The following is a 15,934-nucleotide window of genomic DNA, read 5'->3' as shown; positions in this document are numbered from 1 at the left end:
TGTCATTGTTGCTTGGCAGGCCCGGGTTGGATTCGAACCCACCAGCTCTGGTGTATGTGGCTGGTGCCTTAGCTGCTTGAGCTACAAGCACTGAGCCAGATGATCTTACTCATCCTATTTAAACAAAATGCATGGCTTGGTGCTGTAGCACAGTAGTTATGGTGCCAGCCATATGCACCAAGGGTGACAGGGTTTGAACCTGCCCAGGCCAGCTAAACAACAATGACAACTGCAACAAAAACGTAGGTGGATGTTGTGGCAGGCACCTGTAGTCCCAGGTACTTGGGAGGCTGAGGCAAGAGAATCACCGAAGCCCAGGAGTTTGAGTTTGCTGTGATCTCTGACACCACGGCACTCTTCCAAGGGCGAGATAGTGAGACTCTAAAAAAAAAAAAAAAAAAAAAAATTTAACATGCTGTGTAACCAGCAAGAGGATTATCATAAAATCACAGTTTTACCAGTAAAGAGGCAAGCTAGGTGAAGTGGCCTAGCATGAAGTGAGAAAGAATCTCTATTGTTAGACCTTAGCCTCAGAGCCTTCTTGTTGATACTCAGAGTTACATAGTAAATTTGAAATGATAAGAGAGACTATGAACCAGTACTGATATTCTCAGAGGTCCCATTCCCTTGGAGCCACCCCTTCTCTTAGCCCACCCTGGGGTAATTGTGATGAGGGTTTTTGGTCTGCCTAAAGACAGGGGAATGAATAATAATACTGTATTATTCCTTAAGATCCCTGCTGGTCTTCCCCATTTGTGACCTTGGCTGTTTTCTTTTGTTTTACTAAAAAGAGAGGTTGTTTATAACCCCCAAACACAGCACTTCTCTTTAAGAAATGCACACTTTTAAATGAAAAGCACAATATTTGTCTTTAAGAAGTTTACGCCTTTCAATAATCTTTTTGTTTGCATGATTAATTTGAAATTGTTCCTTGGTCAGCTACCAGTAGTAGCAGTTTTGTCTCTGCTAAATAAGAAGGGGAATGCTCAGTACCTGCCAGACATTAAATAAGAATATATTTGGTTCATGACTCATTTATTAGGAGGTGATGTAGCAGGTTGCTTAGTTAGGGTATATTTGGAGTTACTCCTGGTTTGAGTCCCAGCTATGTCATGTATCAGCTGTATGACCTTAGACAAGCTAATCTCCCTGAGCCCTATCTACGTGCAGAGGGACAAGTAATACTTGCCAGAGGCATGTGATGAGGATTATGTGAGTTGATGTGTATGAAGAGCTCAGTACAGTGCCTGACACACATGAAGTGTTAGCTATTTTAAAATACAGGTTAGTCTTCTGATAGAATAATCTCTTCTGGCAAGGAGCTCAAGGGCATTGATCAAGGCCATTCATTCCTGTTGATTAAATTCTATTTCCTACTTTGGGAGGGTAAACTTTAAATTCTCCATTAAACTTATGTAGTGAAATGTTACATATTTATGTCAACAGATGAAATAGTAAAAAAAAAAAAAATTATCTGCTCCAACTGCCTCATTTTATAGATGACAGTATAAAAGTCCATAGAGGTTGACTAATTTACTGAAGGTCACAATGAGTTGGTATATTAGAACTGAGGTCTCCTTAACTCCTGGTTCAATTTTTTCCCATTATACCCCTTTACCTTAAAATAAAGAAAAGAAATATATATATATATACACACACACACACACAAACCTTAGAAACAAAAAAACAAGGTTTTTGTATAGATATATAATAAGTATTAAATATATGTAAACTAAATGATATTTCTATTATTTAAGTGCTTAACAGTTATGCACATTCTCTCCTGCCCTTGGTGGTTTTTAAAAGCATCTGTACAGTGTGGATTATATTATGGAAAGAAGTTTTGTAATCTAATGCAAATTATTAATTATAGAGAAATGGTAACTACAAAGTAGCAGGGGGAGGATAGACATCAGGTACCTCCAGATACGATGCTTTGAGAACACAACCTCACTTCTAAAATACTGAAGCAGAGGGGCAGCACCTGTGGCTCAAAGGAGTAGGGCGCCGGCCCCATATGCCAGAGGTGGTGGGTTCAAACCCAGCCCTGGCCAAAGACTGCAAAAAAAAAAATACTGAAGCAAAAAAATTATTACCTGAAACAGCAGGGAAACCCAAATTGAGAGGGTTATTCAATAAAATAACTGGCTTGTACTCTTCAAAAATGTCATGTGATTGAAAAAAAAAAGGAAGGTTGGGGACCAGGCACGGTGGCTTATGCCTGTAATCCTAGCACTCTGGGAGACCAAGCAGGAAGGATCCCTTGAGCTCTGGAGTTTGAGACCAGCCTCAGGGAAAGTAAAACCTGTCTCTACTAAAAATAGAAATATTAGCTGAGTGTTGTGGTGGGTGCCTGTAGTCCAGCTATTTGGGAGGCTGAGGCCGGAAGATCTCTTGAGCCCAGGACTTCGATGTTCCTGTGAGCTAGGCTGATACTGCCGAGCAATAGAGTGAGACTCTGTCTCAAAATTAAAAAAAAAGAGGGCGGCGCCTGTGGCTCAGTCAGTAAGGCGCCAGCCCCATATACCGAGGGTGGCGGGTTCAAACCCAGCCCCGGCTGAACTGCAACCAAAAAAGAAGAGAAAGGAGACTGGGGAACATTTCCAAGTTAAAGGAGACCAAAGATTTATAACCACTAAATTCAATGTGTGACCCTAAATTGGGTTCTATACCAGGAAAACAACCCCACCTATTTTAGAACAAATAACAAAATTGGAATGTAGATTTTAAATGAAGTAAAAGTATTGTGTTGATGTAAATTTTCCTGAATTTGATAACTACACAGTAGTTACATTAAAGAACATCTTTGTTATTAGGAAATATGTCATATTAAGGGACAAAGAATATGCTATATGCTGTTGACTGAAAAGGTTTATAAAAAATAATACATGTAGCAAAATGGTAAAACTTTGTGAAATTTTGTTATAAATAAAAGGGTATAGGCTTGGCGCCCTTCACTCAGTTGTTAGGGAGCCAGCCACATGCACCAGGGTTGGTGGGTTCGAACTCAGCCAGGGCCTGCTGATCAACAATGACAATAATTTTAAAAAAAGAAATAGCTGGGTGTTGTGGTGGACATCTGTAGTCCCAGTTGTTGGGAGGCTGAGGTAAGACAATCACTTAAGCCCAAAAGTTCAAGTGCTGTGATGCTGCTGCGGCACTCAACTGAGAGCAACATAGTGAGACTCTTATCTCAAAAAAAGGGCGGAAAGGGGTATAAAGGAGCTCTGTAATAATCTTGTAGCTTAGAAGTTAAAATTTAAAAAATCAAAACTATAATTCTCTAATATTAAAGTGCTGTCCCAAGAGCTAAATTTCAATTGTAGAATAGAAGCATAGGGTTAATTACATCCTTTGAAAAATCATTAATGAATTACTACTTTAATCATTAGGGCTTCTGGCACTTAGATGAAACTGTTGGTTCCAATTTGAATTTGGAACCAATTTCATAATCCCATTTTTACATTTGTTTCTTTAGTAAACTCTGCTTGGTTGTATTTTCCTTTTGACTCTGAACATTATCTCCTAAAATCACCTTTTATAACATATCAAATATGATGTGCTTGGAACATCTGTTTCTGATCTTCATTGCTGAGGACTAAGAGAGGTTTGTTCCTTGACATCACCTATATTGTGGAGTCTTCTGTTCTCCAACACCAACCGACTGGGTGTTCCAATTCAATCCTATTCTGATGCTATGAGGAGTTAGTGTAGACCCCATAGGTTAAGGGCTCAGTCTCACAAGACTGTCCCAACTTCAGGCACCCAGGAGAGGGGAGCACCCATTGGCTGTGAACTGGGGGTTCCTGCAACACCCCCCCCCTTTCAGACTTGGTAATTTGCTACAAGGACTCCCAGAATTCAGGAAAACACTTTACTTACTGTTGTCCATTTATTATAAAGGATACAACTCAAGAACAACCAAATGAAGAGATGTATAGGCCAAGCGAGGTAGGAAAGGGGCCCTGGAGCTTCCATGCCACCCTCCAGGCACCTCACTATGTTTACCCTGGAAGCTCCCTGAGCCTTGTCACTGAAGAGTTTTTATGGATGTTTCATTGTATAGGCATGGCTGATAGTTCATTAGCCATTAATGATTGACAATCTTTAGCCTGTCTCCCTTCCCTGAAGGTTGAGGATGCAGAGCTAAAATTTCCAACCCTCCAATAACATGCATGGCCACTTCTGTTGCAAACCTCCCCGCCCTCCATCCTGAAGGACCCACTAGAGCCATGTGTAAATTTCGGTATGATTGGGAAGGGACTTATTATGAAAAACAAAAGGTGCTTCTGTCACTCAGGCTGTTCCTAGGGTTTTAGAAGAAAACGCTTTGTCCCTTTGAATTTAGGGACAAAGACCAAATACGCATTTCTTATGATGCTTATAACAGAAGAATTGAAAAAGTCAGAAAACTATAATATTCTACTGAGTTGCCCTTTGTTCATTAGATAATCTAAGAAATATATGAGGTTTTTATAAACTTTAAAAAATTGACATATATGTTTTTATTTGACTAGAAGTGATGTTAATCATCTCATTTTTTATTTGATATTGATAATTTGATCCTGTTCTTTTTTGATATAAACCTTTCAGGTTATCTTGACTCTTTTTCAGACTATTCTTCTAATAAACTTATTTGTGAAGGTTCTGCTTTCACAGGCTTAATTTGAATATAAAAGATTTAACTTGATTTAATATGTGATCAGCCTTTCAGACAGCCTTCCATAGTAGGTGCTCAACTGATACTCATTCTCTGATTTAAATAGGAATAATTAGATGCTATAGTAATAAGTGGACATTATGGTCTAATTGTGAAGAACTTTTTAGTTTGGGTGTCAAACAGTTCTGGATTCATATCTCAGTTCTTTCCTTTTACTAGTGCGTCATTTGAGGCATATAGGTGACTTAACCTCTGTAACTTGTTCATTGGTGTATAAAATGATAGATAATACCACCTACCTAGCCAAATAGTTAAGGATTCTTTTTTTTTTTTTTTTTTTTTTTTTGTAGAGACAGAGTCTCACTTTATGGCCCTCGGTAGAGTGCCGTGGCCTCACACAGCTCACAGCAACCTCCAACTCCTGGGCTTAAGTGATTCTCTTGCCTCAGCCTCCCGAGTAGCTGGGATTACAGGCGCCCGCCACAACGCCCGGCTATTTTTTGGTTGCAGTTTGGCCGGGGCCGGGCTTGAACCCGCCACTTTCGGTATATGGGGCCGGCGCCCTACTGACTGAGCCACAGGCGCCGCCCAAGGATTCTTAAGAATGTATAGTGAAGCACAGTGTCTGGCATATAGAAAATTCTCTTTGAATGACAGCTGTAAACATTATTATAATTCAAGGGCATATTTTGTTCTGCTATGAGGGCTTTTTAAATTGAGTGTTTAGATTGGGGAATGGAAAGCTTGATAGTCATGGTTGACTGGCTATACTTGAAATACAGCTTTGTTTCTGTATTAAAAACACAAGATAAGAGCAAGAGCAAGCAATTGCCCTTTGGGTCCTAGCCAAAACTACAATTAGTGTCAGTGAAGTTCTTCTCCATTTTTCTTGTAGGCCTAAGGCGTGTGCCACCATTTCTTTTTGTAGAGACAGGCTCTTGCTGTGTTGCCAAGATTGGTCTTGAACTCCTGGCCTCGATCAAGGAATCCTCCTGTTTTGGCCTCCGAAAGTGCTAGGATTGTAGGCCTGAGCCACTGCACTTGGCCTGCTGTTTTCTTATAATGTGATTGAATTTGTTTCTTTTAGGGTTTCTAGATTTTGAATCATATTTAGGAAGTCCTAATGACTTAGAAGATAGGCAAATACTTGATTTGGAGAGATAACTATAAATTTATAGTTTATATCATGTTCTACTGATATTTTTAGTACAGTTCCGGAAAAAATTATGTATTTGCTTTTATTGGAACTTAAGTCAAGCAGATAAGTGTCACATTAATTTAATAACCAGCTATGTAATAAGTTAGAAGCGAACTGTTTAGTTTGCCATAGTTCTTTTAGGTAATTTGCATGTCTTTATCCCACTTGAATAAACCAGTCACTCTTAATAGGAATATTGCTTTTCTCTGAGAACTTTATTGTAACCTCGTTGTTAAAATGTGCCTCTGGAATAAAATAGGGAGTTTAAGTCCTAAAGTTTAAGAAATAATAAGGTTACAGCTCAGCGCCTATAGCTCCAGCAGCTAAGGCGCCAGCCACATATACCAGAGCTGGTGGGTTCAAATCCAGGCCTGGGCCTGTCAAACAACAATGACAACTATAACCAAAAAATAGCCGGGTTTTGTGGCAGGCACTTGTACTCCCAACTACTTGGGAGACTAAGGCAAGAGAATCACTTAAGCCCAAGAGTTGGAGGTGGCTGTGAGCTGTGATGCCACGGCACTCTACCCAGGGTGACAGCTTGAGGCTCTGTCTCCAAAAAAAAAAAAAAAAAAAAATAGAAAAGAACGAAGAAGGTTATAAGAAGTTACTCTGGGGCGGCACCTGTGGCTCGGTGGGTAGGGAGTGGGCCCCCCTATACCAAGGGTGAGTTCAAACCCGGCCCTGGCCAAACTGCAACAAAAAAAAAAAGAAAGAAAGAAAAAAAGAAATTACTCTGAAAAAGCATGGAATATTTAATATCATTAAAAGATAATTTTTATGGCCGGGCATGGTGGCTCACACTTGTAATCTTAGCACTCTGGAAGGCCAACCTAGAAGGATCACTTGAGCTCAGGAGTTTGAGATCGTCCTGAGCAAAGCCAAGACCCCCATCTCTACTAAAAAGAGAAAAATTAGCCTATTATTATGGCAGGTGCCTATAGTGCCAGCTACTCAGGAGGCTGAGGCAAGAGGATCACTTGAACCCAGGAGTTTGAGGTTACAGAGTGAGACTCTGTCTCAAAAAAAAAAAAAAAGGAATGGAGACTACATCTTTTGTGTTAACCTGAATGAAGTTGGAGAACATTGTACTTAGTAAAGTATCACAAGAATGGAAAGGCAAGTATCTGATGTATACTTGCCTGATCAATACTAATATGAAACTGGTAGATGAAGGAATGTATACCCACACAAGAGAAAAACACAATTAAACTCAGAAAAACAATTAAATTTGGCAGTGGTGGGGGAAGGAGAGGAGGGAAGGAGATTGGTGTGTTTTCACCTAACAGGTACAATGTAAGGGTTTATGGCACACCTCCTGAGTGAAGGGCACAACTACAACTTGACTTTACCTAACAAACAATGTAACCTGATCATCTGTGCCCTCATCTTAATCTGAAATTTAAAAAAAGACACTTTTTCTTTTTAATTATCTTTCTTTTGTATATAAAAGAAAGTCATGGGAGTATAAGGTACTTTAATTCCTTATAGATATTCAGTTAGAGAGCGTAGTTTAAAATCAGAAGATTTAGGGCGGTGCCTGTGGCTCAGTGAGTAGGGCGCCAGCCCCATATGCTGAGGGTAGCGGGTTCAAACCCAGCCCCGGCCAAACTGCAACAAAAAAATAGCCGGGCGTTGTGGCGGGCGCCTGTAGTCCCAGCTACTCGGGAGGCTGAGGCAAGAGAATCGCGTAAGCCCGAGAGTTAGAGGTTGCTGTGAGCCGTGTGACGCCACGGCACTCTACCAAGGGCGGTACAGTGAGACTCTGTCTCTACGAAAAAAATCAGAAGATTTAGAATGTGATCAGAGATCCAGTGATAGTTCATACTTTCTGAAAGTACTTACTGTTCCTACATCCTTATCTCTGTTCTGTAAAGGTCCTCTTTTTTTTTTTTTCAGTGTATTTATTTGTAAAGGGGAAAGGACTGTACATTGAACCAATTAGATGGTGGTGTTATTTGCTTCCATTGTCTCACTAGTGAATAGTCTGTCACCTTCAGTGCTACTTTGACCAGTGTGACTCAGAAAATAAATGGTGTCTCCACACAAATTAGCTTTTGCCTTTTTGGCAAATAAAATGGGATTTGGAAAGGTAGTCTAAAATTTTTTTGATAAGTCATCTAACATTTTTGTGCTTTTACTATTGTTATTTTACTTGTTAACTATTTTTATAAATTCAGACAATCTTTGAGAACGTTGTTCAAGATAGTGCCATTTCTGTACTAATGATTAAATTTATAGATCAAAGCATGATATATTTTGGCTAAGAAAATAATAATAGAGCAACTTTTATTTGAATGGGAATATCTTTTAGGTCATGTTGTTTGTCTATTTGAAAATTGATTTAGCTTACTTTTAAGAAAGTTGTCTAAATATTTAAACATAAAATGATTTAAATTTAAGCTTAACTTTGATTAAACATAATTTAAATAATCCTAAGTTAGATATTTAAAGTAATTCCATGCGTGGATCTTTTTTATAATGAAACTTACTATGTTTAATTTTCTCAGCAGAAATTCAGGAAGCAAAAGCTCCCAGTCCTTCCATAAATCGGCAAACCAGCATTGAAACGGATAGAGTATCTAAGGAGTTCATAGAATTTCTCAAGACCTTCCACAAGACAGGCCAAGAAATCTATAAACAGACCAAGCTGTTTTTGGAAGGAATGCATTACAAAAGGGTAGGTTGAATATAATCATTTAGAAACATAGAGTGTTAATGTTTAAATTTTATTTGGTAGGATCAAAACCCTAAAACATTTATTTTCCAAAAAAAGTTATTGAAGGCAGAGAAATTATTAGTAATATGTGTACAAAAATAATGGCCATCAAAGCTAAAATGTAGATTAAATAGTTAACAGCAATACAAACAGAACTTAATGACAACCTTAACTCTAACATGCTAATTCTAATCCTAACACTATAACAACAAAGGAACTAATTTAATGAACCCGGAAAATAGATCACGAAAATCCAAATTCTCATGATAGAAGCCCAAGTGAAATACATGGAAAATGTAGTGGAGGTAGGAAAAGACTTCAGCCAGACAGTTAAGATGGTAGTCCATCTTTTATTTATTTAAGCCCATTCTGCTTATTGTAAGGATTTTAAATCATTATTTAAAATAAGTATAGACTAGGGTAATAATTTGATGATATTTAGAGTTCACAAACATGTCTTATGGACATGTTCTTCATGTAGCTTCTGCTGTTCTTCACATAAAAGTCCAGACATAATACTAAAATTAGTCCTCTGAAGAAATATTTCCAACAGACCTAAAGTTTAGTTCATGGTGGTATTTGGTAATCTAATTTAGGACAGAGACGAAGCTTAGAGAACTTACAGTATAAATTTCCCTATCAGTTTGTAAGTAGAGTCTAAATAGAAGTCTCACTGGAAAACTAGAAATGGGTATCAGGTGCTGGTATTATAGTTGAAAAGAAAGCCACGTATTCATGCTCAGATTGTAGCCCATCCTGCCTTCATACAGGCAGCAGCAATAGGGTATGATTAGGAATTTTCTCATAGAGTGGCTACAGGTCTACTTGGGTTCACGCCACAGAGCAGGAAGGAGACAACCTTTCTCACAAGCATCACTAGAAACATCTCATCACCATCATCTCATATAAGTATTAGTATAAAGAAAGGACATTTAACTGCTGCGACCACAATACATATTTAGAAGTGGTTGATAGATATTTGGAAGAAGTAGTGAAAGATTTATGATATGCCCATGGCATTTTGTTCTTCTTGCTCATAATTATAGAATATTATAATTACTTGTATTCAGTCTTCCCATTTAAACTGAACCCCCTCCCACAAGCATTTTATTAGCCTTTTTATATCACTGGTATAGTGGCTGGCAGTTCTAACTAATCATGTAAGGAGTGTTTTCAGATAGATAGAAATGTAATTTTTAGAAATCCAAGAAAAAATATTATCAGGAAAATCCAAGAGAAAACAGAACAGTAACAGAGATATAGCAACATGGCAAGATAAATCCACAATATCAGGCTATATAGTGCATATACCAGTGATAAAGAGCCTAGCATAGTTTCAAAAAATAGCAGTTTTTAGGCTCAGTGCCTGTAGTTCAGTGGTTAGGACACCGAACACATACACCGGGGCTGGCAGGTTCAAACCCAGCCTGGGCCTGCTGAAAACAACAGTGCAACTACAACAATAGCAACAAAATAGCCAGGCATTGTGATGGGCACCTGTAGTCCCAGCTACTTAAGAGGCTGAGGCAAGAGAATCGCTTTAGCCCAAGAGTTGGAGGTTACTGTGAGCTGTGACGCCATGGCACTCTACCAAGTGTGACATAGTGAGACTCTGTCTCAGAAAAATATACAGTGTTACATTGTTTTAAAAAACCAGGGAAAGAAATATATAATATTTTTATGAAAGGGAGAATTTGTGGAGGGGGGGCTTCTAAATCTAGCAGACTTTAAACTACAGGAGAACCTCTATAAATAGACCACCCTCTGTAAATTGACTAACAAATGGAGGTGGTCAACATAAGGAACTAGGGGTGGCACCTGTGGCTCAGTGGGTAGGGCGCCGGCCCCATATACCGAGGGTGGTGGGTTCAAACCCGGCCCCAGCCAAATTGCAACAAAAAAATAGCCAGGCGTTGTGGTGGGTGTTGTAGTCCCAGCTACTCGGGAGGCTGAGGCAGGAGAATCCCCTAAGCCTAGGAGTGGGAGGTTGCTGTGAGCGGTGTGACACCACGGCACTCTACCAAGGGTGACAAAGTAAGACTCTGTCTCTACAAAAAAAAAAAAAAACAAAAACATAAGGAACTAGGCCTGCTGTACTGATAAGTACATGTGGTGCATATCTGGTCTTTGAAAATTAGGTCAACTTAAGGAGATGGTCAATGTAGGGAGGTGGTCAACTATGGAGGTTCTACTGTATATTCTAAAGTGAAAGTCATTGCTAGATTAGATTTTGGTAAAAAATAAAAGTACAGAACAGCAAAATAAACCAGGGATCTGAGAGATATTTAATTTCTCAGGAAGAAATTACATGATAGCCTAGAGAGTAGGAAGGGTGAGGGCTGCTTTTTACCATTTGCTGCTAGAGGAGACAGGTAAGCTTGAATATAGTATATATTTTAGGTCTGTCGTTCATGCTACACACCTTACATTCCAGCCCAATCAAAGACCTACACATGAAAAAATTCAGTAGGGAGTAGATTAGGATGTTTATTTCAGCTGTGGAGAGGACCTGAACTCGCTCTATTAAAGAATAATTGTTTTTAATGACCAGGTAAAAGGTTTAATGGTATTAACTATTTAAAAATATGTGCAATGAAAGATAAAACATAGGTAAAGTGTAATAGAAGGCAACCAGGGGAAATTGTAAGAGCTTATTATTATAGAATGTATAAAATTTACTAAGGGTAGTACCTAGGCTTTTCTAGATGAGAGACATTTTATTATTTATTTATTTAATTTGAGGGTGGGTGCGCAGGGTCTCACTCTGTTTTCCAGGCTATACTGCAGTGCAGTGGTGCCGTAATATCCTACTACAACTTCAAACTCCTGGGTTCAGGCAATCCTCCTGCCCTAGCCTTCTGAGTAGATGAGACTACGGGCACCTGCTGCTACACCCAGCTAATTTATTTTAAAATTTTTTGTTGAAACAGGGTCTCACTATGTTGACCGGGCTGGTCTAGAACTCCTGGTCTCAAGTGATTATTCCACCTCCTAAAGAAAGTGCTGAGATTACAGGCATGAGCCACCAGAGCTGGCTAAAGGATCAATTTTAATTTAATCAAATGACACACATAGATAGGTAATTAAGAAAGTAATAAGAGCTATAGTCAAGATGATCACAAAATACTCTGAAGTGCTTGGACTTACAAAATTATTTTGACTAAGACAGTGGGTGAGGCCAGGTGCCCTGGCTCACACCTGTAGTCCTAGCACTCTGGGAGGCTGAGGCGGGTGGATCCCTTGCACTCAGGCATTAAAGACCAGGCTGAGCAAGAGCAAGACCCTGTCTACTAAAGTAGAGAACTAGCCAGGCAGTGTGGCGAGCGCCTATAGTCCCAGCTACTCAGAAGGCTGAAGAAACAGGATCACTTTAGATGAAGAGACTGAGGTTGCTGTGAGCTATGATGTGACAGCACTCTATCCAAGGTGACAGAGTGAGACTCTGTCTCAAATTAAAAAAAAAAAAAGACAATGAATGACAAACTTTTCAGAGGATGTAAAATGTGAACTGAGCTTTAAAGGATGTTTTGCCTTGGATGGCTGTTAGATGATTGGAGAGATAAAGGTATTCAGGTCAGAGAAAATAATTTAAGTGTTAGGGAGGTGGAACACTAAAAGCAAATTCTCAGAACAGCAGGAGAATTTGGCAGGTCAGTGGGAAGGGGGAGGGACAGTTTGCACTGAGTGTATCTTCAGCATACTGTTGACAGAAAACCACTGGAGGTTTGAGGCACACTGTGACCAGATCACAATCGGAGATGATCAGTTTGACCATGGTATGTGAAATGACTTAAAAAGTAGAGAATAACAGTGGTTACTAGGGGTGATGTGGGGAAGAGGAAATGGGACATATAGTATTTCACAGAACACAAAATAGCAGATATGTAGGATGAATAAAGAGAGATCTAATGCATAGCATGAGGACTACAGTTAATAAAATTGTATGATATTAGGGAATTTAAATACGTGGATTATAGCTGCTCTTGTCACAAAATAAAAGTAACTGTGAGATAATAAATATGTTAATTTGCTCCACTCTGATAACTGTTTTTTTACCCATAGTTGGTCTATAGTATCATGTTTTAAACCTCAAATATACACAATATACAAAAAATTAAAAATTTGTTTTTAGAAAAAATTAAAAGTAAGAAAGGTCAAAGGTTGGGAGAGGAGCTAAACTCCAGGTGAGAGGCAGTAAGGGTCCAAACCAGGAAAGGATAAGTGGGAAAGACATTGTGGAGCCAGATAGGCGTGGTTTGCTGATGGCCCCTTTCCCGAGCGTTCTGCCATCCTTTCAGAATGAAGCCAGAGCGTCAGGCTGCCTCATGTTTAAACAGGGCTTTCTCAACCCTTGGTAGGCGAAGTCTCTGGCCTGTGTAGATGAAGTCTGTGAGAAACAGTCCTGTGGAATTTGTCCTGGGCCTTATTCCTGGCCTTCTACTGTGACATCTTTATAAAAACCCTTGAGAGAAATTTCTTATTTGGGTTTCAAAATTTCACCTGAAGAATTTGTTTGCTTTTATCTTTTGAATGCTGTATTATATAACTATTTTCATCTTAGAGATGACTGCTAGAAAGTTTAATTGGAGACAGTTTTATGGACTGACTCTTGACTATCTTAACACATCTTGAAGGAATAAGTTTTTGTGTCATTCCTGGCTCTTGCTATTTTTTTTTTATTTTTTGAGACAGAGTCTCACTATGCCACCCTTGGTACAGTGCCATGGTGTCACAGCTCACAGCAACCTCAAACTCTTGGGCTTAAGCAATTCTCTTGCCTCAGCCTCTCAAGTAGCTGGGACTACAGGCACCTGCCACAATGCCCGGCCATTTTGTGTTGCAATTGTTGTGGTTGTTTAGCAGGCCCAGGCTGCGTTTGAACCCACCACTCTTGGTATATGTGGCTGGTGCCATAACCACTGTGCTACGGGAGTGGCTATGTTTTATTTTTACTTATTCGTTCTTTTTACTTTCTAGTCTATTCTGCTGAACTGTTTTCATCTTGTTTTGTTTGTTTTTTTTGTAGAGACAGAGTCTCACTTTATAGCCCTCGGTAGAGTGCTGTGATGTCATAGCTCACAGCAACCTCCAGCTCTCGGGCTTAGGCCATTCTCTTCGCTCAGCCTCCTGAGTAGCTGGGACTACAGGCGCCCACCACAACACCAGCCTATTTTTTTGTTGCAGTTTGGCCGAGGATGGGTTTGAACCCGCCACCCTCAGTATATGGGGCCGGTGCCCTACTCACTGAGCCACTGGTGCCACCCTGTTTTTATCTTTTATAGAGACTTTAAATATTCTTTGTTACCTTACAAATGCAAGCAATATAACCTGATCATATATACCCTCATATTAATCCAAAAATTTAAAAAAATTCCTTAGAGGGGTGGCGCCTGTGGCTCAGTCGGTAAGGCGCCAGCCCCATATTCCGAGGGTGACGGGTTCAAACCCGGCCCCAGCCAAACTGCAACAAAAAAATAGCCAGGTGTTGTGGCGGGTGCCTGTAGTCTCAGCTACTCGGGAGGCTGAGGCAAGAGAATCGCTTAAGCCCAGGAGTTGGAGGTTGCTGTGATCTGTGTGATGCCACGGCACTCTACCGAGGGCCATAAAGTGAGACTCTGTCTCTACAAAAAAAAAAAAAAAAAAAAATTCTTTGGAAGAAAGTGGGAAAGAAATACATATATTATACTTATAAAATCTGTAAAACCAAATAAAAATTATAAAGCTCAATGTTGTAGGGGCCATGGAGAAATAAGCATACACATGGCTAATGACTGTCCACTGGAGTCTCTGAGGATTGTATCAATAAATAGATACCTGGAGCTACAAAGTTGTTTATAATTATTAAACTATTAATGATATTTTTGGAAATGGAGCAAAAAGAAATAACCCAAAAGAAAACAGTCTTCACTAAACTGTCATAGCTATAAGACGTAATAGTAAGAAAAAGGGAAACAATCCAAATGCACAATGGTAGAGTATAGTTAAAAATACTCTACTTAAGCTCAGTGCCTGTAGCACAATGGTTACGGCACCAGCCACATACACTGAAGCTGGCAGGTTTGAAACCAGCCCAGGCCATCTAAACAGCAATGACAACTGCAACAAAAAATAGGCAGGCGTTATGGCAGGCACCTGTAGTCCCAGCTACTTGGGAGGCTCCTGAGGCAGGAGAATCACTTAAGCCCAAGAGTTTGAGGTTGCTGTGAGCTGGGAAACCAAAGCACTCTACTGAGGGCGACATCATGAGACTCTGTCAAAAAATATATATATATTCTACTGAATACCCATGTCGATTAAAGTTCGTTAATATAATGAAATATTATAAAGCCACCAAATTGATTAGATTATTAGATAAATTAAAATGTACATTAACCATGTAAATCATCACAGCATGCATTATAATTCTGTAAGACTATAGACTTAGCGAAAGAATTAAAAGGTCTTGGGATGTTACAAATGATATTAATGGATAGGTTTTCCTTCCCTACAGTATTATATAATTTGTAAGTAATTTTAGGCTTGCCACCAATATAAGGAGTGTATTTGGAAACTTCTTAAAATTTAGACTATATCTATTTATGAAGTTTCTTCAGCTACCAAGCAGCCTCTTTGTCTTTCTCTTTCAGGATTTAAGCATTGAGGAACAGTCAGAGTGTACTCAGGATTTTTACCAGAATGTGGCTGAAAGAATGCAAACTCGTGGAAAAGGTAATACTTCGTCAGCAAACATGGAAAGACTGCTTAGCTTAGCAATTTCTCAGTCTCCAAGCAATTTCTCTTTCTCTGATGGCCTGGCTAGTTTATCTACTCCGTTCTCTAAAGTGCTCCAAACCAAAATTCTTGTTACTGGTCTTATTCTTAGCAGTTCCTTTGAATAATACCATGTATGAATATTATTTGAATTTCCAAGAGCAATTAGATAATTTATTGAGTAATGTTCAATAACTGCCTTAGGGGTAAGGGTCAAGCAGATTAAGGGCGGCGCCTGTGGCTCAGTGAGTAGGGCGCCGGCCCCATATGCCGAGGGTGGCAGGTTCAAACCCGGCCCCGGCCAAACTGCAACGGAAAAATAGCCGGGCGTTGTGGCGGGCGCCTGTGGTCCCAGCTACTCGGGAGGCTGAGGCAAGAGAATCGCGTAAGCCCGAGAGTTGGAGGTTGCTGTGAGCCGTGTGACGCCACGGCACTCTACCGGAGGGCGGTACAGTGAGACTCTGTCTCTACAAAAAAAAAAAAAAAAAAAAACCGGCTGAACTGCAACCAAAAAATTGCCGGGTGTTGTGGCGGGCACCTGTAGCCCCAGCTGCTCGGGAGGCTGAGGCAAGAGAATTGCGGAAGCCCAAGAGCTAGAGGTTGCTGT

The 15,934-nt window shown here is 39.8% G+C and overlaps 1 protein-coding gene across 6 annotated transcripts in view; it reads left to right on the top strand.

Annotated features, from left to right (window-relative positions):
• Positions 1–15,934, top strand: part of RABGEF1 (RAB guanine nucleotide exchange factor 1) — a 67,461-nt gene that overhangs the window by 32,948 nt on the left and 18,579 nt on the right. For 4 of the 6 annotated variants that reach the window (XM_053555085.1, XM_053555087.1, XM_053555084.1 and 1 more), the window contains exons 4-5: positions 8,369–8,538; positions 15,204–15,285. In XM_053555085.1, the coding sequence (XP_053411060.1) occupies positions 8,369–8,538; positions 15,204–15,285 (252 nt within the window). The remainder of the gene's footprint in view (positions 1–8,368; positions 8,539–15,203; positions 15,286–15,934) is intronic. The other 2 variants (XM_053555088.1, XM_053555089.1) reach the window with 1 other exon arrangement.

This window comes from Nycticebus coucang, chromosome 12, assembly GCF_027406575.1.
Source record: "Nycticebus coucang isolate mNycCou1 chromosome 12, mNycCou1.pri, whole genome shotgun sequence".
NCBI classification, from domain to species: Eukaryota; Metazoa; Chordata; class Mammalia; order Primates; family Lorisidae; genus Nycticebus; species Nycticebus coucang.
The sequence above is the reverse complement of the archived record's forward strand: the minus strand, read 5'-3'. Positions and strand labels throughout refer to the sequence as shown.